Source organism: Ambystoma mexicanum, chromosome 13 (assembly GCF_040938575.1).
Source record: "Ambystoma mexicanum isolate Mex_15411 chromosome 13, UKY_AmexF1_1, whole genome shotgun sequence".
NCBI classification, from domain to species: Eukaryota; Metazoa; Chordata; class Amphibia; order Caudata; family Ambystomatidae; genus Ambystoma; species Ambystoma mexicanum.
In genome coordinates, this window is record NC_090938.1 from 838,300,208 (window position 1) to 838,327,031 (window position 26,824).

General features: G+C 48.2%; 1 protein-coding gene across 4 annotated transcripts in view; it reads left to right on the forward strand.

Moving 5' to 3' along the window:
* ABCF1 (ATP binding cassette subfamily F member 1) overlaps positions 1-26,824 on the forward strand; it is a 1,170,658-nt gene that overhangs the window by 419,457 nt on the left and 724,377 nt on the right. For all 4 annotated transcript variants that reach the window (XM_069635350.1, XM_069635348.1, XM_069635351.1 and 1 more), the window contains one exon: positions 14,454-14,549. In XM_069635350.1, the coding sequence (XP_069491451.1) occupies positions 14,454-14,549 (96 nt within the window). The remainder of the gene's footprint in view (positions 1-14,453; positions 14,550-26,824) is intronic.

Genomic DNA, 26,824 nt, shown 5'->3' on the forward strand with positions numbered 1-26,824 from the left:
GTTCGCCTGAGGTGAGCCTGGTGAGGAGGTAAGATGCTTAATGTTGAGTTGATGTGATGCTTAATGTTGAGCCTTTGCCACCTCCCGTGGTTGTGCATGTGTGTACTGCTATGTATTCTTTATTCATGAGCATGTGAATCCATGCCAGACCCCATGCTGGAGAAGGAACAAGTTACTTACCTGTAACTGTTGTTCTCCAGCATGGGTCTGGCATGGATTCACATGCGAACCCTCCCGCCTACCCCTCTGCGGCTCTTCACTTGGTCATACTGCCACTTCACGTGCTTCCAAATCTGAAGATGGCTGCCAGAGGCGGTGCTTAGGTAGAGGGCAGTCATTGGCTGTGGTCAGTATGACGCAGAGACCAGTGATTGGTTATTACTACGAAAGACAGATCAGAAACGAAACTGATACTGGTTTTTTCTTTACCGAGGATTCCCAGCCTGACGACGGGGAATATTCATGAGCATGTGAATCCATGCCAGACCCATGCTGGAGAACAACAGTTACAGGTAAGTAACTTGTTCCTTATCCAAAAGGGCACCTTAACTAATAGTTATAAATAAAAATAAACAAAGACTTTTGAATCATCAAATATGCTGTGGCGCATTCCCTGAGTGTGGAGCAACTTGTTTCAACTTCCGGTAAATAAATGGAGAAGTCTTTGCACAAGTTCTTGGGAGTCTTTGGTAAAAAGAAGAATCAAATGTAGGGTCACAAACTGATTAGACTTGTGAGTTGCAGAAGTTACAAGCACTTCTACAGTAAGAGGTAAGTTCACTTAGGCTAGTTTTACAGTACATTAGTAAAGAAGAAAAAGATGCAGCTGAAAACCTCTGTTCCGGTACAGCTCTGCAGATCTCACTGTTCCTGTGCTTCAGTCGTGGGGACAAGAGGGAGGACGTCGGGGACTCCTGCACTGTATTGGCACCGTCAAAGCTGGCAACCGGAAAAATGTACTGTCAGTGGCTGTTTAGTGTTTCTTGGCTGTCAAGATGGACTTTCCTCACATCTGCGGTCCAGCATTGAACTGAGGGGGTCAGACTTGGTCAGTCCTGGTTCGTGGGAGTGAGTAGGAGCTTCCAAAAGCTTTAGGCCACGTTACAAGCAAGGCACATTCTGGTGTCCCTCTCTCTGGCTCTATGGTTTCCTGCAATAACTGAGGAAATTCAACCAACTCAGAGATGGGTTTCCAGGTAGCTTACTTGGGAGTTGATTGGTCCCACCAACTTAAAGGGATAAGTCATCCTTGCATGGCTTCTTTGTCGGTGCAAACTTGGCAATTCGGACCTGCAGCAGGCCTTCCCCGGTCCAGGAGTTTTCGCAGCCGTACTCTTCAAGCTCTTCCTCTGTTCTTTCGTCTAGTGGTTGACTCTGCCTTCCAAGCCAAGAGACTCTAGCTGCAACTCAACCAGCAGGGTGGCTGTCCTTGCTGGAAAGTCAGCCAGCCAATCATCTTAGAGTGCATTTGGGTCTCCTAGGAGACTAAGCACAGGGAGTTTCGGGCACCTCCCTCACTTCCTGCTTACCCCAGACACTCTGGAGCCAGAGGCGGGTTTCATTTCTGAAGCCCGCCTAAGGCGAATGAACAAAGAGACCAAACCGGATTTGGCACGCAGAGAAAAACTCGAGGGACCTTTCCACAAACAAAATGGTGAAAAAGGACGACCAGGGACCATTTTAACAAATGAGACTCGGCGCCATTTTGAAAAACATGGCTCCCTCGATGTAACGTTACCGGAGCTGCGAATAGTTTGCGGTCGAGGTAAATCATGGTAGTTCATTGCAAAACCACTGCCACCAGCCATTCATAGAGGAAAGGGTAACACATAAGATGTTGCATGAGTTTCTAGAGGTCTAGCAAGTTAAATGCCAAGTAGTCAATTTCACCCTACTGCTCTGGGAAACAGTAGTTTCTGATGTTTGTTAATCTGCTTTGAATCACTTGCTGTGGGCCAGAGGAGTAAGGAACCTTGTATGCCAGTCGGACCCAGATCAGGACAGAGCCGCATCAGGGGAGACTACGCAAGCCTCACGCCTCAATTCAGGATAGAGACGCAAACTAACCAACCCTACTAACAATTTCTGCATACACCTCAAACTCCAAACCAAACACAACCAAAACCTACAGCACAACAAACCGCACAAACTTCACTACATTGCAACAACAAAACAAAAAAACACATAGTCTTGCACAACAGTAAAAGACTATTTGCCGCAAACACCCCAGGACCAGCCAACGGACCCACCGGGCTGAGGCCGCCAACAGCACATCACTGCTCTCTTTCACTTTTACTGCTTCCTCTCACTAACTCAACCTCCCCTCCTCTTTCAGAGCCACCAGAGCGCCAGGGGACCACTCCGGTGGTGATAGTGCGCGGTACAAATGTCCTTTAACATTAACATATAGTCCGACATCCAGTGGTCACCACGGAGTATTGCATCTTGTTTTTTTTCGAAAGGGGACATCAACATAGGCATGTCTCTAACACTATCCCTATAGTGACGTGTAGTGTACCCAAAATCCCTCGCGCGTTGAGGTCCCTCAGATTGTTTTTTTCCACCCAGAATACTAGTCGCCTTGAGCGGAGCTCGTAAGGGAAATTGCCATTGCTCCACCCTTGGTCGATTTTGTTTAATTATTGTTAACTAACATCACCTCCAGCCCTCTTTTGACGGCCATTCCACATCTCCGCCGAGACCATATCTTCGACGGATAGTGATCCTACCGGTGCCGCCGACCATGTGGCCCGGCCTCACCGGGCTACACAGTAGGGAGAGTGGGGTCTGGGTGGACATTTCTGTCTCATACTAGAATGCCTTTCCCTTTCTCCCCCCTTTCCTTTCGGGTCGTTATCACTTGTTACGTCCTCAGCTATGGAGAGGACTCCTCTTTAGATTTTGCCCAAATTGTAAAGGCAAGTTCCCTTGGAAGGACAAGCACAAGCTGTGTAACCGCTGCTTGCCCCTCGAGCATGACGAAGCTGGTTGCACGGCCTGCAAGCTGAATGAACGCAGGGTTAAAAGGTGGGCAGCCTACGGGTTGTCAAAGGCTGATTTCTCGTCTGCTGCCGCGGCCGCTGAGTACGACAAGGGTGATCGTGATGACTCGACCTCCATAACAGAGGTTGTTGACCCCCAACAGAGCGCTCTCGCTCCGTGGCGTCTGTCCCCGGCCCCGACAGGCACGGCTCTGGCCCTGCTTTGGGGGATGTACACCCCGGCGACGCTGACTGACAATTACACGTCACAAAACACACAACCCCGGCCATTCTTCGAGTAAGTCGAAGGCCTCTGCGCCAACGGGGATGCTGACACAGCTAGCTGTCCCCACCGACCGTAAAGTTCAGCAGCCCTCCCCGCAGCCGCATTCGTGCCTAGCGACCGGACCGCCGAATGCAAAGGGCGCTATCCCTAAAGTATCATCCGTCGATACGCATCGCAAGAAGACGTCAGTCGACGGCAAGGTTCCAGCTCTGCCGAAAACCACTCCACACGATCCGCTCCTGGATGGGAGGATGGTCGCTGAGAGCATTGCGAGGATCGTCTCTGAAGACTCTCAGAAACGGCTGGTGAAGGATTCACCGAAGCCTGCTGAGGAGGTTAGAGACGGTGAGACCTAGCGAAGGTGCGACGGGAGCGCCAGAACCCTCCCCTAGGTTGAAGGAGAGACCCAGAGGCACTACTAGACCGCCTGGCCCACGGGACGGCTTCTCGGAGGGCGACAGGGGGATTTCCTCCACTTTGTGGGAGAGATCTCGACGCCTAGAGGCGGAGGAGCAAACCTTTCCGCCCCTAGACCGTTCTGGGTCTTCCCACTGGACCAGGGAAAGATTTCCAACCTGTATGAACAGGTTGGATAGGTTTATGTCCATTTCTGAGCACACTACACCTAAAAGGCCAAGGGATATAATCCCTCAAGTCCCTCTAGCCAAGGTTCCAAGACTTTTTGACCCCTAGGAAGAGGAACTGTACACATATGATCTCACTGAAGAGGACCCTCATGTTGGCACTCAGGACGATGATGAATTCATGGATACTGAGGACCTACAAGATCCTGTAGAGGGCTTTGAGGAAGCCCCCGACATGTGTTGCCCACAACCATTGCAGTCCCCTGGGGCGTCAACTGACCCTGATGCTTTAGATCTGGCCTCTCCACAGACTACTCCTGTCAGAGAGCCTTTGCCTGTGGACGATCAGCCCACTTTTAATGCCATGCTACGCAAGGCTGCTGCACATTTTCAGATCGATATGGAGGAGACTGCCCCTGAGGTTGATTTTGTTGAGAAAATCATCCAAGAAAAGCCACCGGCTAGACAGGCCATTCCTCTCCTCGCCTCCATCAAGAGGCACCTCATTCCCTCTTTGTCTACACCAGCCTTAGGCAGGGGTGTTAAACCACGGATTGAGAAGCTTTTTATCCCCTCCCCCTTGGATCCTTTATATATTAGGGGTCATTCCATCCCAGATTCTCTGGTGGTGACCACCATGAGGAAAAGGGCGGGGGTTCCTCTGTCCACCAGCGAAGCACCCCCTGAGAAGGAGGGGAAGAAGCTCTATGCTCTCGGGGAAGAGGATTACGGCCTTGGCGGCATTCGCTACGCATATTACCAAAAATACCACCTTGTTGGCTAGTTAGGCTGATGCCCAATGGGGCCTGTTGCGCGAAGACCTACAGGAAGTCCCTGAGCCTCTTCGCACCCGTCTCTTCGCCACTGTTACCAAAGGCACTCAAGTGTACCAGAGCATCATTAAAAATACTTTAGATGCTGCGTAAACGGCTGGCTGTTCCTTAAAAGGCCTGCATGGCTTAGGAACTCAGGGTTCAAGCCAGAGACCCAGGCGTCCCTCATTAACAAACCCCTGGAGGACTCCAACTTGTTTGGAAAGGCGGTTGATGACGCCCTGGAAACAGCGAAAAAGGAGCATGAAACCTTGAAAACCTTGGACCAGATCTCGAGACCCCCCGATAAGTGCGGATTTGGCAATAGGCGCTTTTTTCGTGGCCAACGACAACCTCAGCAACAGTGCACCTCAGCCAGCAACTGGTCCTCCCCTCAAGGAACCAGTGGTTACAACACACTGTATGCTCAGAGAGGCTAACGTCGTGGCAAAGGAAGGGGTCGGGGCCCTACTCCTAGAGGCTTCCTGGCCAATGTCACTAAATGACCCGAAAATTTGTGTCCCCCTCCCATGCATCCCCGGTCGGGGGCCGGTTAACATGTTTTCTCCAGGCATGGGAGGGGATTACCACAGACCGTTGGATAATGTCAACAATAGGCCACGGTTACTGTATCGAGTTCAGCCGGTCCCCGACATTCAGAACTCCAAAGGGAAGATGTCTCGCATCAGAACACCTTCTCATCCTTCTTCAGGAAGTAGAATTTCTGCTGCAAAAAGGAGCCATAGAGGTTGTGCCTCCGTCACAGGTAAAGGAGGGTATTTATTCAGTGTACGTCCTTGTACCCAAAAAGGATCTAACCATGCGCCCTGAATTAGATCTGCACCCAAATTTGTATAACCTCAAAAATTTCATATGGTGACCCTGCAGGAAGTAATCTCCCTGCTCACACAGGAGAATTACATGGCAACACTGGACATGAAAGATGCATACTTTCATATTTCAATGTTGCCAGCCCACAGGAAATACCTTAGGTTCATGATGGAAGGCAAACACTATCAGTTCAAAGTGCTACCCTTTGGCATAGCCTCAGCGCCAAGGGTATTCATGAAGCTACTGGCAGTGGCAGCGACACATCTGCGCAGGTTGTCCATTCCGGTTTATCCTTACCTCAACAACTGGCTCATAACGGGGGATACTTACGGAAAAATGCTTCTCAAATACCCAAAAGACTATAGACCTCTTGTTCCACCTGGGCTTCTCATTCAACGAGAAGAAGTCCAGTCTAGACCCCAGCCAGGTCGAGCAATTCCTAGGGGCTCTAATTCGAACAAGGGACGGCCTCTTCTTACCCTCCAACGAGAGGGTCCAAAACATGCTGTTTCAGATCCCTTAATATGTAGCTGGTCGAGAGGTGACGGTACGCAAAGCCATGCGATTGCTAGGAATGATGGCGTCATGTATTTACTTGGTTCCTCATGCGCGCCTACGCCCAATGCAAGAGTGGCTCAACAGCCAGTGGTGTCAGGCCAGCGTACAATGGGACGATCTAGTGGTTGTCTCGCAAGCCCTGGGTCTCTCGCTGCGGTGATGGTAGAGGGAGAACCTCGTGAAGGGGAACTCCTTCACCACCCCCACAGTGGAAGCCACTCTAACCACAGACGCATCCCTCACAGGATGGGGGGGCTCACCTATCTCATCAAACTGCGCACCGAGTTTGGACTTCAAGTGTGGCGTCCAACCATATAAACCTTCTGGAATTGTTGGCAGTCTTCAAAGCACTGAAGGCCTTCTGGACACATCCACAAGGAAAGACGGTGCTGATCCTCACGGACAGCACCACGGTCATGTAATACCTGAACAAGCAGGGGGGCACTTGCTCTCCAGGACTGTCCAAGCTGTCCCAGAACATCTGGAAGTGGGCTCTCAAACACATGTTCCTGTTATCTCAATCTTCTGGCAGACAGACTCAGCAGACTTCCCTCTACCCGCAGAGTACGAATGGCGCTTACACAGAGACATCACATCCAACGTTTTCGCAGAATGGGGTTTCCCAGAGATCGACTTGTTTGCACGTCTGGAGAACACCCAATGCCAAGATGCCAAGATTACGCCTCCAGGTACCCCCAGAACCACTCCAAGGGAAACACTCTGGATAACATGGTCAGGGAAATTTGTCTACACTACCCCCCCCAAACCCCCCCCCCCCCCCCCGACTCCCCTTCTCAACAAGATAGTTCACAAGATGCACCAGGAACCAGTTACAATGATACTGGTGGCCCCATGTGGGCCCGCCAACTCTGGTTCGCTCATCCGATGGAGGTGTCGCGAGAAACTACCATGCCCGTACAACATGTCGCAGGACAAGGGCCTGACGCTGCACCCATGCCCGCAGACCCTGAACTTGGCAACCTGGCTCCTGAGGTCATAGAATTTGGACATTTACAGCTCCCTCAGAGATCCATAGACATTCTCAGGGAGGCAAGGAAACCGAACACTTGTTACTGCTACTCCAGTAAATGGAAACGGTTTGTCATCTGGTGTAACTCAGAGCATCAACCCTGTTGGCTGCTCTCCCACTCATTTTGTCTTCTACCCGACTCACTTACTGGACTCAGGTCTAGTCTTTAATTCCATTAAAGTTCACCTAGCCGCACTCTCCGCCTACACTACGTCACAACATAAGGTGTTATGGTGGAAAGTCCCAGTTATTAAAGCCTTTATGGAGGGAATTAAAAGAATTCACCCTCCTGTATCTAACCCAATTACCGGATGGGACCTGAACGTCGTGTTAACCAGGCAAATGGGCCCCCCTTCAAGCCTATGCATAGAGCGAGCCTTAAAGATCTCACTCTTAAGACTGCTTTCTTAATAGCTATCACCTTCATCAGGAGAGTGAGTGAACTACAAGCGCTCTCTATCTTAGACCCCTTTTTAACAGTTCACAAAGATAAGGTGGTTCTACACACACCCTAGGTTAGCAACGAAATTCATTTAGAAGTTTCATGTTGACCAATCTATAGAACTACAAACGTTCTTTCAAAACCCTTCGAACTTGGGAGAGAAGTGCCTGCACACACTTGATGTGCGCAGGGCGGTCATGTTTTATATGGAAAGAACTCGTCCACTAAGACTAATCAGTTCTTTGTCTCAGTGGCGGCAACAAGAGGAGATGCGGTTTCCAAATCCACTATCTCTAGATGGATTGTCCATTGTATCACTCTGTTTCTCTTGCTAAGAGAGAACTGCCCTTCAAGCCTAAAGCACATTCTACTCGAGGCACTGGGGCATCCATAGCATTCATTGCAAATGTTCCCCTAGAGTCCATTTGCAAAGCGGCAACCTGGAGTTCTGTACACACCTTTACAAAACACTATTGCCTAGACACTCATTCTAGGTCTGATTCTCAGGTGGGACAAGCAGTACTAAGACACCTTTTCTCTAGTGTTCCTTCTCACATCCCACCTCCAACTCCGGGTACTGCTCGCTAGTCTATGCACAGCATGTGAATCTAAGCAGATTAACAAGCATCAGAAGACAATGCATTACTTACCGTAAAAGCATTTCTGATGGTTGTCTGCTTAGATTCACATGCGCCCACCCTTCCTCCCCGCTCGGATGGAAGGAACATGGACGTTTTATTACTTTCTCTCTTTCCTGTACTCACTCACGTTGGTCATAAGGTTCCCTCATGGCAGAAAAAATACAATCAGAGGGACCTCCACGCATGAGGAATTTTGGGTACACTACACGTCACTATAGGGATAGTGTAACGGACACACCTATGTCGACGTCCCCTTTCGACTTTAGAAAAACAAGATGCAATACTCCGCGGTGACCACTGGATGTCGGACTATATGCATAGCATGTGAATCTAAGCAGATACAACCATCAGAAATGCTTTTACGGTAAGTAATGCATGTCTTATCCCAGAGAAGGTATTTACCTTGGGAAACCTGACAGATTTCCCTGTGTCACTGCACTAAAGGTGCTTTGTGCCACAATTGTAAAAGATGATGCCTATGGAGTTTGTTAGACTCCATAACCAAAAAGAAACAGTGTATAAAATCACATAGAAATACATGAGAGAGTGGGGGGAAAAAGGGTCACTCTCTCCCCAGGTTAAAAAAATCAAGTCCTCAAAATCCAGCAAAGTTGCAGGGGGTCTCTAAGATAGAGGGAATTCACACATTTTTGAGAATTCTCCCCAACGCATGGAAACCGCGAAGTGCTGCTGAACTGAAAAGCGTCCGTAGCTGCAGACCACAGCCCAAGTACCGCCAAAGGACCCTCCTGATGCCCTCCATCTTGTCCCCACGACCGAGGCACAGGAACAAGGGTCTGCATCGCTGTAGCAAGACAGAAGCCAGATGATCACTCTTCCTCAAACCAGAGATGCTATTTAGGCTTTGGGGTACTTACCTTATTGCCTTTTAGCCACAGTCTTCAGTTGAGAATTGCATTGGCTTACATTTTTAGACTTGATTTCAACTCTCTTCTCACGGGTTTAACAGCTTGTGACCCTACAAGTGATTTTGGCTGTCTTGGCTCCCTAAGACCCTTCTAGCCCTTTGACTTTGATACTGTTTGTCCCTTATAGGTGGTAGCTTGTTGTATATTGTTACTACTGGGAAAGGCTTATCTAGATTTCATTGGAAGATTTAGTTGTCCTTACATTTACTGAGAAACTCTAACCTTTTTCCTTCTGTTAGGCCGAATTGCATGCAGTACCTGCTGGGACCACCACATACAATTAGGACTACAGGTCTAAGCAAAAACCAACCTTTGGTATAAGTCTGTACTGCACAGTTTGTGGTTTAGAACTGAGCAGCCAGGCTTATCTCGAGAGGGAATGCGAGCAATACAAGATGTTATACAGAGGTCTTTCAATCACAATGGCTCAAGCAGACACTCTCAAGGTTTCTTGGTAAAACACTTATTAATTTATGACACAATCATTTAGAAAACATTCACTAGAAGGAGGCAACTTAATATTATACACACACACACTTCAGTACTGAACCAATAAGTTTCTGAGTAAATTAGGCTCTCCTGAAATAGGAGCAAAATGGCATTTCAGTTACTTTCAATGGGAGTAAAAGGCACAAGTTAGCAGAATAGATCACACATACTTTCTTAGGCAGTGCAAATAGTTTCAGTTCACCAGAGGACTCGATTCTGTTCAATAGGCCTAGTGTCTTGTATAGGAAAGAGCAGTTCTTGAAGTAAACGGTAACGTTTTTGCAAAAGTTCTCAGAAGTAGTTTGTATGAAAAAGAATCATATGTTGGGTCACAAGCTGATTAGGCCTGTAATTTGGGAAAGTTCCACGAGCTTTCACAGCGAGAGGCAAGTTCTTTAATCAGGTTGGCACAGTACCTTAGTATGAAGCAAAAGATGCAGCTGAAGACGTTGGTTCCTGGCAGTTCCTGCAGAGCTCACTGTTCTGAGCCTCAGTCATGGGGACAAGTGGGAGGACTTTGGGGGGGGGGAGAGGGGGGACTCCTGCACGGGATCGTCGGAAAATGCGGACAAAATTGAGTCCTTTCAGTTCGAGTAGCTGTAATTCAAGCACACAAGCTGGTGTCTCTCTCCCTGGTTAATCCTAACCAGCTTTGAGAATGGTATCCAGGTGGCTTACGAGTTGATTGGTCCCACCAACTCAAAGGAAGAAGTCGTCCTTGAAGGGGCTTCTCTGTCGAGATGAACTTGGCAATTCGGACATGCAGCAGGGCTTGACCGGGCAAACCAACGGTCCAGGAGTTGCAGCAGCCACCCTCTTCCAGCTTGTCTTCGGTTCTTTCGTTCCAGTGGTCGACTCTGCTTTCCAGTCCAAGAGACTCACCTTTTAAACAGTTTTCTCCCTTTCATTCCAGCCTAGGTGTCACTCACCCAGCAGGGTGGCTGTCCTTGCCGGACAGCCAGCCAGCCAATCACACCAGAGTGCTTTTGGGTCTCCTAGGAGACTAAACACAGGGAGTTTTCGGGTACCTCCCTCACTTCCTGCCCACCCCAGACACTCGAACGCCAGAGGCGATCTTCAGCCTGAAGCCTGCCAAAGGCATATGAACAAAGGGACCAAACCTAGTTTGACGTGCAGAGAGAAACACTAGAAGGACCTTTCCAAAAAGAAATTGGTCGAAAAAAGACTGGCACCTGTTTAAACAAAGGGGCTTAAGGCACCATATTGAAAAACATGGCTCCTGTGATTTTTAGCTACTGGTGTTCGCGGTCGGGAAAAATCATGGTAGTTCGTTGTAAAACCACTGCCACCAGCAATTTCGATGGGAAAGGGTAGCATTTGACTGCTACATCAGTGTTTAGACACAGGGGATACTATGTAACCCCTCCAGCACTCTATAGGAAGATGGTGTGTTCTGGGTCTACGAATTTAAAAGTTTATTTAACCTTACATTCTCTGGGGAACAGTAGTGCACCCCCAGAGAAGGTATTTAAATCTTTGGGAAGCCTAAAAGACAACCATGTCTCACTGCACTGCGGGTGCTGTGTGGCACACATGAAAAGATGATGCCTATGGAGTTATCTAAAACGCCATAACCAAAGAACACAAGAGTAAAACCTACATCAAAATACATGAGTGGGGAAAAAGACTGACTCTTTCCAGGCAAAAAAATAAAGTCCTCAAAATCCAGCAAAGTTGCTGGGGGGGGGGGTCTCTAAGGTGAAGGGAATTAGCACATTTATGAGAATCCTCCCAAACACTTTCCCTGACCTTTCCTTTCTACAACCTCAGAATCTGCAAAGTTTACTAGTGTGATATATAAATGCCATTACTGACCTTACTGTGATTGAAGTAGTTGTATTTATGGATTTCATTTGTACAACTCTACAGCTCACATTTACCCTGTTGAGGTGGGCCTGGCTGCTCAGTCACACTAACAACTTGTGTAGTACAGGCCTATATCAGAAGGTGGGCTCCTAATACCAAGCAGATAGGTCTTGTGTAGTCTCACACAGTGTGACTTCACCAATTCTTACCTAACAAAGGGGACTCTGCAATGCAACAAGGTTGGCAATTGTGCATTTACAAAGAAACATCATTGAGGCCCATGTATGTAATCGATGGATTGAACTTAGATACTGCTCTCATACCGTGTAGATCTCTCATGCCATCTGATACGAATATGCCTTTCAAATTCAAAATAAGACAGTTTCCTATACATTTAACCTTTTCACTGACCATTAATAAGTCACAGGGACCTATGCCCTTTTCCTGGAAGCGATTGGATCGGTTGTAATTCTGACAGTTAAGTGGGACAGAAGTGATCCTTTGAATTACCGACCGATATTGACCTTTAAGATATGCTAGAACGGCGTATGTTAGGCCGGGAACAGCTAGTTGGTAATAAGAGTGGTGGGGTATTTATAGAGTACAGTAATCCCTGCCCACACTACACTTATCCGTTGCTGCTGGTTGACTGCAGCAGACTTCCCAGGTAAGCACAGAGTGGAGCTGCTCAGTCGGGAGCTGCCCTTTTCTGAGGGCTGCCCGGGCATGGCTGCCCTGGTAAGATCCCTGAAGAGGGGATTCCTGACACGTGACTGCTCCGACATCCCAATCAGACTGGGGGAGGGCAGGCAGAGGGACGGTAGGCACTCGGGAGGTGGGAGAAGCCGTAACTTGGGAGAAAATGGGTGAAGATGGGAGTGGACAGGGTGCGTGAAGGGTACTGGAGGGCAGGGGTCAGGAAGTAGGGGGCACTTACCTGCTAGTTCAGGCCCAGTAGCGCACAAGGAATGGTCAAGCTGACTTGGAACGGTCTGAGAAAGCTTTGCTTCCTATACTGCACATATGACTGCTCCGGCTGCCCAATCAGCATGGAGGAGAGTGGGCAGAGGGAGCGGGACGCAGTCTGGTGGCGGGAGAAGCCGGAAATGGGAATAATGGAGCAAGAGGGGAGCAGGCAAGAAAGAGCTTGGGGTAGTTAACGTACTATAGAATGCAATGTTTGTTTAAAAGTTGTACTTAATGTAGTCATAAAGTAACAGAACAAGTATTTAACAACTCATGCTTAGAAATGCAACTATAGTGAACTAACCATTTCAGTGGAAATTCTACAATGTTTTGGTATTTATTTTATTGATTTGTAATTTGTAAGGCACATCTACAACAAATGGTGTTTCAAAGTGCCACAAGACAATAAAAGGGGTGCGGGGGACAAAGGAGAAAGCTTCAATAAGGGCCCTATTAGGCCTTGTGACATTCAGATTGTGCAAGTGCTGAAAGAGGTGCGAGGGAGACGAGGGATTGGAGGTGGTTGGGGAGGACTCTGGGGGGGGGTGCCGGAATGTGCAAAAGCGAAGTGCTAAGATCCGAAGGGAAAAGGGGAGGAGGCAAATGCTAAGGGGAGGCCAGGGGGCAAGGGACATTCAGATTGTGCAAGTGCTGAAAGAGGTGCGAGGGAGACGAGGGATTGGAGGTGGTTGGGGGGGGGTGCCGGAATGTGCAAAAGCGAAGTGCTAAGATCCGAAGGGAAAAGGGGAGGAGGCAAATGCTAAGGGGAGGCCAGGGGGCAAGTGCCATGGATTGCCGAGGTGAGGGTCAACATAAGTGCGGGGGAAGGGATAGGACTGGGAGGGAGGGGCGTGGAACCCAGTAGTAATTTATTGAGGAGGAGGAGGATTTACCTCCCACTCTTTGCTTAAAGAAGCGTCTGATTTGCAGAGAGTTGGAGCTAACAGGCCGAAGGACTCTAGGATGTTAATATTTAGGGTGAGATAGTTGGATGTAGCAGGGTCCCAGGCCCCAGAAAGCTGTGTGGATGATGCAAATGGTCTTGAATTGGACCTTAGCAGCAACCAGGAGACAGTGGAGAGAAAGTAGGGCTGGAGAGATGCATCCCTGGGCGTGAGGCCAAGGAGACGTCCTGTAGTCCCATTCTGGATTAGTTGAAGGGGCGAAGGGAGAATGAAGGAAGATTGAGGAAGAGGCTGTTGTGTCCTATTGTACTTAAAATTATGAATTTATCAGAACCCTTTTTCTGTTTTGCTGGCAGTCCCTCTTTAAAAACTTTTAATTCTATGTGTTTTTTGGCTTTGCACTTTTCTTCGGTAATAAAGGGGATTCACAACTTCCTGTGACCATTTTTAAAAAAAATAACTATAACTAGCCTTATTAAATCCCTTTGATTAATGTACCAAACTGCGTTGTTCAGATGGAACCTTCTTTATAGAAATGTCTCTTGCTAGTGCCGGTCTGCCGCAGCTGACCCGCTGTAGCCAGATTGAGATTTGTGGGGTGGGTCTTGGGTTTACATTCAGCTGCTGAATAGGGAAGGCTAGCTCATTTATATTTGAGCAACCAGTGTAAACCACATGTTCCAGGCCTGGACTTTTCTGTTGAGCCCTGGAACAATGTGGTACTTGTCGTTTTTCTTAGAATGTTGCTGCTTCCAGGAACTGTTATCCATCCCAGGTTTCTGCAAAGTCTGGTGCATTCTAGTCCCCGTAGTCTCTAGAGAACCAACTGAAGAGGACTGGCCAGGACAAAGGCTGCTGGGCATCAGATCGGAGAAAGGGGCCCCAGCCATGCAGGCAAGCGTTCTCCCTCAACCCCTCCACACTTCCTTAGGAGTAGGTCTGGTTCTCAAGTGCCCCTGGTAGGTCACCTAACCCAGGGTCAGAGGGATTCTTGTTCCCTCTGCCCCATGACTGGGTCAAACCCCTAATCCTGTTGATTTAGTCAGTGTGGCTGAGGGAGTGGGATTTTTCTGTATAGAGCAGCAGAGCAGATGCCAAGCAGTTGTACTTGAATTGATCAATTTGTTCTGCACATGTTTTGCCTGACTCATCAGTTTTCTTTTCTTCTGTAGTCTGATGAGGAGGATGGAGATGGGGTTGGCGCAAAGGAGGAAGATGATCCATATGCCCACCTGAGCAAGAAGGAGAAGAAGAAAATGAAAAAGCAGGTAGGCCTCCAAATCCAGCCAGTGGGTGTAGGCTGCTCATTGCCCCTATACATCTGCATAACATACAATGGTTACTGCTTCTCTACAATCTCGCGTGCAATTCCAATTCCGGTAGCAAATTCTCTATTCCAAGATTTTAATTCAGTTTACACCAACCAGTGCGGCACCAATATGAGAACCTTAAAGGAATTATGTAGCTCAATACTTGAAGAAATATGCTGTAGCACACAGGATTTGGTAGAGCAAAGCTTGCACCCTACTGGGGTGCTCTATTGACATGACTGGACAATGAGAATAGAACTCTTGCACATCTGAGGGCAGACTATAAAAGGAGGGGGCGTCCTGGTCCCGTTGCTCGGCATTTATCCAGATGAAGTGACCCGAGCAGTTTTTATCCGTTGGAACTTGTTAAATTCCAAACAAATTTTGATCAGGCATGAAAAGATTCCAGCAAATTCAGGACAATGTAGATTTTTTAAAAACCAAGGCACAGTGGAGACAACCAAACACTTGGTAGTGGACTCCCCTGGGCTGGGTAACTTGCAGAAACTTTCTTTGGGCAAACTGGTTTGTATGTGCCCGATAATTGATAGATGTGTTCTGGCACAGATGTTTGGCTGGTAGAACCATGTCTAATGTAATAGTAATCTCCAGCTTTATTAGAGCACTGAATTTGGATGAGCCCTTGGTGGTGTGATATTATATTTTTTCGTTTTTATCTTTTGATATCTTTTTGAGTAATGAAATGCACCTTGTAATTATGTGTCGTATTGATTTTAATCCTTGTTAAATCAGAAGGGGGAAGAGGGAGAATGATAGTAAATACAACCTATGTGTTTTTCTTAAATCTGTTTAACATAATGTTTTAGGTGAAAGGAAGAAGGGTAGGAAATAAAATATGTGGTTATCTTTTTTTTTTCTTGCCTTTTTTAAACTACTATGTTTTAATTGATGTATTTTGAAGTTTTATTAACTCCTTAACTGCCATGGGGTTTCCCCTCCTGTGCCAAGGACCTTTTTGGTGATTTTGGTATGTCGTCATTCAATGCCTTGTGGCTTTTTTGTTAAATGAGCTATCTCGGACAAATTTGGCCCCCTTTTTTTCCCCATATATAGGCGGTTGTAACGCCACCAAGGAATCCTAGTTTGCTGTAAGGGGGTGAGCGAACATAATGAAAAAGGGAGAACGTCTTGGGTTTTTTCAAAAAATGCCAATAAAATGTAAGTGCTAGGAACAAATGGTTTGCTGTGCTGAATTCCTAATTTTCCATGCGTTCAAGGACAGGTTGGGTGGAAACCAAAACAACATACTTTGATATGGTTAGCAACTGTTTTGTGAGAGGTAGGCGATTTTGGCCTTTTTTCCAATGGGACATGCGTGCACGGAATGGAAGAATATGGTAGAAAGCTGAACGGGAGGACAGAAAGACATACATTTCTGAAAAGTAGACAAAATTCCAAGTTTACGTAGGGGTGATTATCACAGGTCGGGCAACAAGTATGTAGGGAAAAATGCCATAGTTTTGGTAAAAATCGGGAGAAAGACAGAAAAAAGGTATGTAGTGGACATGGTTGGCCCGGTAAGGCAATGGCTCCTATGAATTTTGAAAAAAACAATGCTCCGCTACACCCCCCCCCCCCCCCCCCCGACTCTTCCAGTTAGGAAATTACAAAAAATGTGTGATGTTTCACAAAACAAGCAGTACCACAAGCCAAAAACAGCCATGGTACACTGGAGTGTTGTGCTTACGGCCTAAACAGACGTACTTTGCATGTGTAAATAAGGAAAACAAATGTGGTGAGGAAGGGCAAGCATACATTTTTTGAAAGATCACAGGCAGACCTTTTGAAGGGTGGGTGACTTGTGCATGTTACAAAAGTGTATACTGCCTAAAGCAGTTACTAAATTTAGGTCACATTTGGGAAATGAAAGGGTTGTGTGACAAAAGGCAGCAGCAAATGGGTCGAAACGTTATGAAAACCAAGCGAACACAACAAATGTCTTGCCTTCCGCGTTCCCACAGGTGTCCCGACGAAAACGGTACTTCATGTGTGGGTGCACCTACCTGGGCGCCAAAGGGAAAAGGCTAAAACACTGGTCACCCCAAGTCTTTCGGCACAGCAGGATTTCGGGAATTTTGCTCATGCGGACAACCTACAGATTTGGGCCTAGGGTGTCGAAGCCAGCAAGGAAAACGGGGAACCCCATGCATTTCCCAAAAGAGGACACCCGTGGGAATCCAGAGGTCTGACTTGTGCAAATCGACCCAGAATGTATTACCCATGACTCCCGGCAAAGTCCAAAATGTGGCGAAAAAACCATAATTTTCGCACAATTCACTCTGCTCACATACAGAACCACGCTGCTAACAACACATGGCCTACTTTCCCGCGTTTCCACAGGTGTCGTAATGAGAGGCAGACCTCGTATGCGTGGTTGTCGTTACCTGGGTGAGAATGGGTAAATCATTCGTACAGTAAATGCTCTTTAGTGCTCTCAGTAAAGAGTAAAGTGCTGTCAGTAAGCCCACTCACATGCACCTTTGCTCACACTTCTCATACATACAGGTCACAATGCAGTTGGACCGACAAGGTGGGGTTTAGCACAAGGAGGAACCTTGTTGTGAACAGTGAAGCCACGGGAAGGCACCCACTGTTTCACTTGCCATTCATACACCGTTCGTTGTCTGCAGTCGGTATGCATCCATTTCAGCAGTCGCACCTCTACCAAATCACCTGCGCCACAGCAGGCGTATCTGCACACTTATAGCATGTGGACATCTGCTCATAGTGCAACCATGTCTCCAGGCAATATCTTTCACCCAATTTTCCAGCACTTGCACATCAACTGTATGCATTCAAATGGCATGTGGCTGAAATCATATCTGCACACTTGATAGCAAGTGCACATTGGCCCACTTGCCTACCTGGCCTACAGGCGCCGTCTTTCCCTGTTCATGTTGAAACATTCATATGTGCAACCTTGCCCACACTAAGCACACACTCTAACATGCTAATCATTTCTGCACTTCTCGGAAAGTGCATTCACAGAAATGACATCTGCATGTACTACGTAGCTTTATCTTACTCACACCAATCGTATCCAAGTCATTCCTACAGAAGACATTTCAGTTACATCACACAACATTATTTCAGGTAAAACAATAAAGAAGGCAGGGCGGTATGAGGTACGCAAGACAAAGCCACTATATAGATGGTGTCCAAGTACCATTTTCATTACACTTAGACCTCAAGGAAGGGAGCCAAGGTGGTGTGTACTATTTTCAAAAGACACCCCTTGAGTGGAGGGATCTGGAATGGTGTTCCCGTCTTCTCCAACACACCCCTGCATTACAGGGAGCGGGATGAACGTTTTTTCTTTTCTTTTTTTTTTTTGTTGTAAGGCAAGCCTCAGGTGGAAGGAGCCAGAAAGGCCTTCCTTTCCAGTGAACCCCTGAAGCGGAGGGAGCTTCACTGTCGTTTCTTTCTAAGGCAGGCCTCAAGTGCAGCTAGATGCACTTGCATGCCTTGCCAAGACACCCCAAAGGGGGAGTGAAGCAGAGTGGTGTTCCCTTCTTCTCCAAGGCACGCCTCAAGTGGAGGGAGCCTGAATTGCGTCCCTTTGCACGTCGCACCTTGCTCAGAGGGAGCTACACTGAACTTTCATTCTAAGGCAGGCCTCAAGTGAAAGGTACCGGAGTGATGTGCCTTTCCAAGGCAGGCCTCAAGTGGAGGGAGCACGATTAGCATTGCTTGCCAAAGCACGCCGAAGGGGAGTTAGCCACAATGGAGTGCCGTTCTTGTGCAAGGCACGCCTCGAGTGGCGGGAGCTGTAGTGAATTTTCTTTCGCATGCATGCCTCAAATGGAAGGAGTCTGAATCGCGTTCCTTTGCAAGTCACACCTCGAGCTGAGGGAGCTAGACTAACGAAGGTATGGGAGTGGTGTGCCTTTCCAAGGCAGGCCACAAGTGGAGGGAGCAGGACTAGCAATGCTCTTGAAGGCATGCTAAGTACAGTGAAGTGAGTTGATATGCTGTTGCATTTTTATTGAAAGTACACCTCCAGTACAGGGAGTAGGAGTACTGCACCTTTGTAAGGCATGGACTAATTCAGAGGCTTTGGGTCCCTTTCAAGGAATGATGGCCATTCCTGGAAATCAGACGATCTCCCAATACTTTTCCATTGTTTGATACAAAAGGAAACCAGGCTGTAGGTAGAGGGCTGGCTTGGAAGGGCATTGGGGACAGTACACCCGAGTATCCCTCCTCATTGCTTGTTTTGTACATACCTTACATTTTCTGTAAGGTTGTGTCTTCATGGCTGTGGCAGGAACATAATCAGCAAAGTGTTGATCTTGCAATCTGGCCACATCTTCTACCTCTGGAAAGGAGGGAATGTGTACATAGACCATAGTCTGAGATTGAATGACTTTTTGTTCAGTTCAGAACTGAGGTTCTCTTGTGGAGAAGCTGCACGGTACACCACATAAGCATTGTGCGTAGCTACATGCATAATGTGTATGGCCAACTTTTTGTACCACATTCGCGACTTGCGTTCAGCATGATATGGCTGAAGCAATTGGTCATCTTTATCTACTCCACCCATGTACTTGTCATCCAGAATGCAGTTGGGCTTCCACACTTGCCGAGTCTACCTGTGCGGAGTGACTGCTGAAGTACTTTCATCATGAATAGTACTTAGCATGTACACATCCCTTTTGTTGCGGAATTTCACTGCCATGCGTTCATCCTGCCGCAATACTATACATGATCCCTTGTCCAACTTCTTACAAGCAAGTTGTCTGGGGAAGCCTTTGCAGTTACTGCGGATTGTACTGCATGCCAGTGTGCCCACATTGAACAATTCCTTGAAGAATAGAATTCCTGTGCAGAAATTGTTCACATACAAATTATGACCCATTGGTAGCAATGGTTTGCTAAAATCCCAAACAATCTTCTCACCTGTACCTAAATGGGCTAGGAAACCCAGAGGATTTAGCGTGGAGTCTTTTCCAGTGTAGACTCGCGTGCTGTAGGCATACCCAGTGATCATTTCGCACAACATGCACACCTTCATCCTGTATCGTGCTCTTTTGCTCCGAACAAACAGCTTGAACACTAGCCGACCTTTGAACAACATCATTCATTCATCAATGTAGATGTTCTGGCTAGGAACATACACCTCTGCAAATCGCTGACTAAAGTGCTTCAGAAATGGCTGAAGTTTCAAAAGTCCGTTCTGGGTAATGCTGCAGAGTTGTCATTGAAATGCAACATACGTTGCAGTGCTTGAAAGCGATTTCTACTCATTGTTGCTGGATAAAACAGGGTTGAAAATACTGCTTCAGTAGACCAGTACATTGAGATAGAAGGCTTCAGCGATATTCCCATGAGCAGAATGAGACCCCAAAATGTTCTCATTTCAACATTGGTTGTGGGAACCCATGATTATACTCTCGAATGGGGTTTTTAGAGTTGGATCCCTTGACATCAAGAACTGTGCAGCGTATAAATTGGTTTGCTGAACCCCAGCTCCAATGAACCCATCAACAACAAAAAGGTTAAACAAGTAAATAGGCTGAAATCCATCTGTATTCACTGTGCACCCTGATATACTAGTGAAAGGGGGCACAACAGGCTGAGCCATTGCTGGAGGCACCCACTGTGACTCATCAGCCATGTCAAGATGTGGCACATTCCTTGCACGTCCTGCACGTCTCCTCACATGTTCCCCTGCATATGGGAAGTGTTGAGAAAAGGTATATGTACTCTTTCATCCTCTTCGTCATAAGATGATGAGGAGGAGGAACTACCATCCATCGAAAACTCACTTCCCCAATCACCTGCCAGCTCACCCTCAGAAGCACTATCTGTTTCAGATTGCACATCCGCCTCTGTGCCTTGTGCCGAGCTGTTCTCAATCAGTGCAGCGAAAGCCCTACACCAGACATTGTTCGGCGAGAAGTCATGACTACTGTCACTATGGAACCCTTCACTGCCCAAAGAACAGATAAAGACTGAAACAATAAGTATCTTTGCTTCTCAAAGTAGGGCACCTAGTAGAGTAAGTGGTATTCAATGCCACAGACCTACACCTCACAAGTACGCTAATAAGTCCAGACTCTGCTCACAAACTGTAGCAGCCCTTTGCAATGTGATGTACTCTCAGCACGCTACATGAAACTGAGTACTATTTTGCAAACACTCACGTGAAATGCTAAGGATCAGCTCACTGCTTTCTTACAAGTAGGTAGACAGCTACAACACACCTTCATCTAAAACAGACAACAAAAAACTAAGGAAGATGCCCTCTTCTGCTATACATTACACAAAGACCAGTGTGGGGACGATGATTTAACCCACAGTACCAATTCAGAGATAGCCAACGTGCGTTGCCCCCCCTCCCCCTCGTGGGGTGCAGGTGGTTGGGAAATGCAGGTGAGAAGCAACCACGTAACGTATTAGCGATTGGGTGAGTTGAAAAGGCAGAGGCGATCAAAACGTAGACAGGGAAGATGAGGAATGTGCATGGCAGGCCCTTCCGAACAACTGCTGGCACACATTCGACAAACCCCCCTGCTCATTCACACGGGGTTCTGTGTTGTAAGTGGGAAGGTCACAAGCACAGAACTACTGCAAGGGCCAGCATGTGGAATTAAGCTGCTGAAAGTAGTGATGGTTTGCAAAGAAATAAGCAGCACCGACATATTGAATACATTGAAATGCCATGAACACTAATCAATTGCTAGGAAATCAGAGTCTCACTGTCAACATATTTACTCACAATTGCATGCAAGTCCATCAGTTACTGGGCTCTCCCCACCCCGCAACATAGCGTCTGGGTAAATGTGAAAATGTCTGCAATTAAAATGTTATGCCTCTTTTTGGAAGCTGCACCCCATCTCGGTGAAACATCAGTTCACCTTTGATGATGCCATGCTGAATTGTGCAAATTCTATCATTTATTATTATTTAACATTTATAAAGCGCACATCAGCCCTTAGGCAATGTGACGCGGTTACAGAAAAACCTGTCTGTTACATAGGGCATAACAGTTAGAGGTGTACAGTAGCAATCTTTAGTACAGAACAGTCTGAGTTATACAAGCTTAGTTACAGAGGATCCGGGGTGGGTGGGTGTGTGTGAAGTGTCGGCTGAATAGTGTGGTTTTGAGGCTTTTGCAGAAGGTAGTGAGGAAGGTTTCTGTTCGAAGAGCGTTGGGCAGCGAGTTCCATAATTTGGGCGCTAGGTGAGGGGAAGCCTAATCCTCCTGCTTTGATTCTTTTGATGAGCGGGATGTGCAGTAGGTTTGTGTGCTGTGTTCTTCTGGGCCTTGTGGAGATGTGTCTGCTGATGGTTTCGGATAGGTGGGGGGTGCAGAGAGGCTGAGGCATTTGTGTGTTAAGCTGAGGTTCTTGAATGTAATTCTTTCCTTAACTGGGAGCCAGTGGGCATCTTTTCTAGCTTGTGTAATGTGATCTCTCTTGGGGATGTTGAGTGCATCTAAGTGTGGTCTTCTGGACTGTTTGGAGCTCGTTTGTTTTAAGCTGAGGTGCCTGCAAGAAGTGCATTGAAATAGTCAAGCTTGGCGCTTATGGTAGCCCTTGCAATAGTGAGACAGTTTTGGCTAGAGAGGAATGGTCTGATGGCATTTATAAGTTTGGTGGTGTAGACGGAGGCAGAGGCGATGGCACTAACCGGTCTGTTCATGGATACGGTGGATTTAAGGTAGCCCCCGAGGGTCTTTACTGTTGGGGAGGCTGTGATATTGGTGTTGTCAATGAGGAGGTTGCTGTATTTAGGGTCCAGTTTGTTCAGTATTTCTTTTGGGCCTAAGAAGATGATCTGTTTTTTCTCGGTTAAGGCAGAGTCCATTGGCTACCATCCAGGCTTGGATTTTGGTGTATGTTTGTAGGAGGGCTGCTGAGTCATGATCGTACGAGCCAAAGAGGGGAAGCAGAACTTGTGTATCGTCTGCATTGTTTGTGTATGCTATGCCGAAGGAGTCCAGATTGCCAAAAAGGGGCTTGGTGAACAGGTTGTAGAGTGTGGGTGATGTGCATGATCCCTGAGGCACACCACAGTAGATAGTGGTGGGGGCTGCGTTGGCAGCGTCTAAAAAGAATTTCATAGCTCTGCCTTCTAAGAATGAGGTTATCCAGGAGGTGGCCTGTGTAGAGAAGTGTGCTGCGTTGGTGAGGTGGGAGGTAAGTGTTTTGTGATCGACTAGGTCGATCGCTGCCCTTTGTCAGTCTTGCCAGCTCGCCATTCAGTTTCCTCACTGAGAAGTTGATGGCCTTTTCCTTACCTAGAGTGCTACAATCCCTCCCGGGAATCATCTGGGACCAGGCCACCACAGTGTTGGGAAACCTCTGATATATCCATTACAGTTCCAACATCGATAGCTCCTGTACCCCTTTCCGTCCCACAGACGCCAAATAATTTCCTCCCAGGTGCACCACTATAAGGTTGGGGGGGCAAGGGGGAGTGAGGGGGGGTGAGGGGTACATCTCCTTTTGCTTGTGCATCGCTGATGGCTCCTCTGAGCTGCTGAAGGCGCATCCCTCCGTCCCCAAACCCGTGGACTCAGATGGCATCCTTTCGAGACCCAGATGTGGTTGGCCCTCTGAAATGTCATGCAGCCCTTTGGATGAGAGTGTCCGATAATCCACACAACCCTCATCTGCACTAGGAAATGGAAACGGGAAAACCCCCATGAATATGGCCAGACATACAGTTTACCAATTAGCACAACTATTGCTTCAACACATGTTCAGACCCACACGGGAGATGGGCGCCCAAGTTCAGCGATACTGGTACTCATGTGTACTACATTTTTATTCCTACAAAGCAGCCAACTTCCTTTATTCAGGCCACACCCATCATTGCCCACATTACCTCCACACTACCCGTTCCCACCCACTCCACTGACACTACAGCCACAGTCCCTCCCACCACAGTAACCATCCACTACCACATTACAATGCATAATAAGAAAAGCTTAAATAAGTCAGCGAAAGCTTTCGAGTACCCACAACTGCAAAGGAAACCAAAAAGAATTACATTCTGTACTCAGCCCACCAATTGCACATCCAAATTCTCTGGCTGCTATCTGCAAACTCTTCAATTTCTTCAGCCAGATACATGGCACATCCCAGTCATCTACCACCACGGAAGGGTGAACTGCACACTGATAGGACATGGGAATAAGACCAATGGTTGTATGGAAACCCCTACCACAAACGAAACATTGTGCAGATGGCATAGTGGCAAACTGCCCTCCCAGGGGAGCTGCACTGTTCAGCTGGTATGGAGACCAATTCATGGCCTGCCCCTGCAAGTGTCTCTCTGGCCACCACACCTCCCCCAAGCACCTACTCCCGCTCACACCACCAACACTCCAGGCCCAGTTCGCAACCACCCCACTAACAATCCGCCCCTGCGTAATATACAATGTTGAAGGAACCCAAATTCCATACTTGCATAACAAAGGAGAATCTTGAACTGTACAAGACCTGTAAAGGGAAATAAAACCACATATATTATGTGTCGGACCAGCAAAAACCAATCCACACTGCCATGCTCCCATCAATTCATGCTACTAAGCACCTGGGGGTAGTCGCAACATTAATTCCTTCAAAACGCCCAATGCCCACTTACTATGCTGCTCACTTCCCCTCTCCAAACATTGTGCACAGGAAGTATGCACCTCACCAATGTGCTGTGCCACTACACGCAGATCCAGCAATCCACACGCTTTCCTTGCAAAGCAGCCAGCCCCCTTCTGTTCATAATTCCTGGTGTCTAGTGCGCACCCCGTCACACCATAACACCAACAGAAAAAAACAAGAGTTCTTCTTTTTGTTTGCACTTTTGCCATGGGGCAGATGGGCACATTAGTGTGCCCATCTGACCCCAGGGTGCCCCAAACCTACTGCCCCATCCACTGGGGGGCCTGTCCCTTGTTTTGTGGTGCCCCCCACCCCAAATGGATGGGGGGCATCTCATGCAGCCCTCCCTGGGGTCAGATGGCCCTTCCTAGGAGCAGATATCTGCCCCCAGGGAGGGCTGCATGAAATGCCCCCCTCCATTTTGGGTGAGGAGAGGGCCACCACCCTTTCCTTTGAAATGTTCCCTGCTGGTTTAGTGTGCCCCTCAGCCCCCCTAAAATGCACCCAAACTTTTTAGATTTTTTGTTTTGTTTACCCAACTTCCCTTGGGGCCGATGGGCACATTAGTGTGCCCACCTTCCCCCAGGGTGCCCTTACCCTACTGCCCCATAAATTGGTGGGCCCGTCCCACGTTCTGTGGTGGACCTCCCCCATCCACCCCAAGAGGATGGGGGGGGCATCTCATACAGCCCTCCCTGCAGTCAGATGCCCCTTCCTAGGGCCAGAAATTTGCCCACAGGGACGGCTTCATGAGGTGCCCCCAGCCACTTGAGGTTGGGGGGGGCATCCCCATTTCTTTGGAAATTCACCTGGTGGTCTAGCGGGCCCCAGCCCCCCAAATCCTCCCATGTTTTGTTTCATTTTTTTCTTTGGGCTCTTCCCTGGGGGCAGATGGGCAGCCATCTGGCCCAGGGGGCCCAAAACCTACTGCCCATCCATTGGAGGTCCTGTCCCACGTTTTCTTGTGGCCCTCTCCCCCCCCATCCCAAATGGATGGGGGGGGGTTGCATCTCATGCAGCCATCCCTGGAGTCAGATGCCCCTTCTAGGAGCAGATATCTGCCCCCCAGGGATGGCTAAACAAGGTGGCCCCCATCCACTTGGGGTCGGGGGGAGAGGGCCACCCCCCTTTCCATTAAAAAATGATGACCTGGTGGTCTAGTGGGGGAGGGTGGGGTGAGCACTCCCCCAAAAGCAAACATTTTTTTTCCTTTTTTTGGTGGGGGGGGCCTGATTTGGGACCTTCACTAGGGGCAGATGGGCCCAAACCTGGATGCCCCATGTATTGGGGGCGGGGTGGGGGAAATGGCCCCTTACATAGTAAGCAGCCCCCTCACCCCCCTGAGTCACAAACATATCCATTGTGTGGCAGAGGCATTGCTGTCCTCGGATCGAGCGCTCTGCGCCCGATCTGCAACCAGCAATGCCTCAAAGGTGTTGTTAGAAAGGCGAGAGTCTCCCTTCTCCCACAACACCCCTCTCGATCTCAACGGCTCCGTAAAGCTGGAGATTGAGGGAGACGGGGGAAGGGCACTTGCCTTCTCTGTTCACTGAAGCAGCCGAAAATGGCCGCCACAGTGAATTTGCTTTCCGTTTCATGTCGGCGTGCATTACGCATGCCGACGTGAAACTGAAAGAAATCCAACCCCTGGGCCATGAGAAGGAACCTCCCCCTCACATAGCCTGGGGGTTGGATTTAAGTTTTGTGCGATCGCACCAAATCAGGTGCCAAAAAAGAAGAGCTATCTCGTCCTTGGCACTGCGAACGTAGATTGCGTCCTCCCATGTATTCCTTATCTTTGATATATTTCCAATATCCAGCTTGCTGCCTCCCAAATCTTTTTTCAGTAGAGGGCGCTGTGCTTCGATGTCTGGTCGAGTCGATGTCCCTCGGAGGCTTCTGTCTCTACGTCATCCCAGGTATATGTAGCACACGCAGGGCCTGTTGGTCTCAGTTCTGTGTTTCTGCTCTTCACAGCTTCTGTTAAGTAGCGACTAGTTCCTGACAGAACTTCTTCGAGTTTTCTTTGTCATTGGCTTCGTCTACTCCTCGATCCTGCTTCAAGAAGTGCAGTGACTACGGTGCAAAGATGTCTGTCGCGGACCCGCACAGGGTCTGCCTGTGGTGCTTGGGGTCCAATCGTCTGTCTTCAGAGTGCAAGGACTGCCTGTCTGTCGGCCAATGCCTTGAAAGAAAGTAGAGGGAAGTTGGCGACAGGTAAGCTTAAAAAATCCCCCTCTATTACATCTAAACTTAAAACATCAGACAAGTCGAGATCAACTTCTCATTGAAAGAGGTCTAAACATTCCCGTTCGAGAAGTGGTTCGCACCACTCCTCGACTTAGAGGCATGGAATAAAGAGGTGGTACAGGTTGCTGTCCACCTTGTCCAGTTCACCTGAACGGGTTGTTTGTCCGTCCAAGTCTAGTTCCCCAGCTCAATGGGAGGAGTTTAGACTCTGTATGCTAAAGGTGTTCGAGAACGCAGCCTTTCCTCCCTCGACAACACCTAGAGGCGATGCTCTAGTCGAAAGACCTCGGAAGCACAACAGCCGTGTGTCTTCGGACCTTGCCGCCGAATCTCCTCACCCCTTGAGTCGAGAGA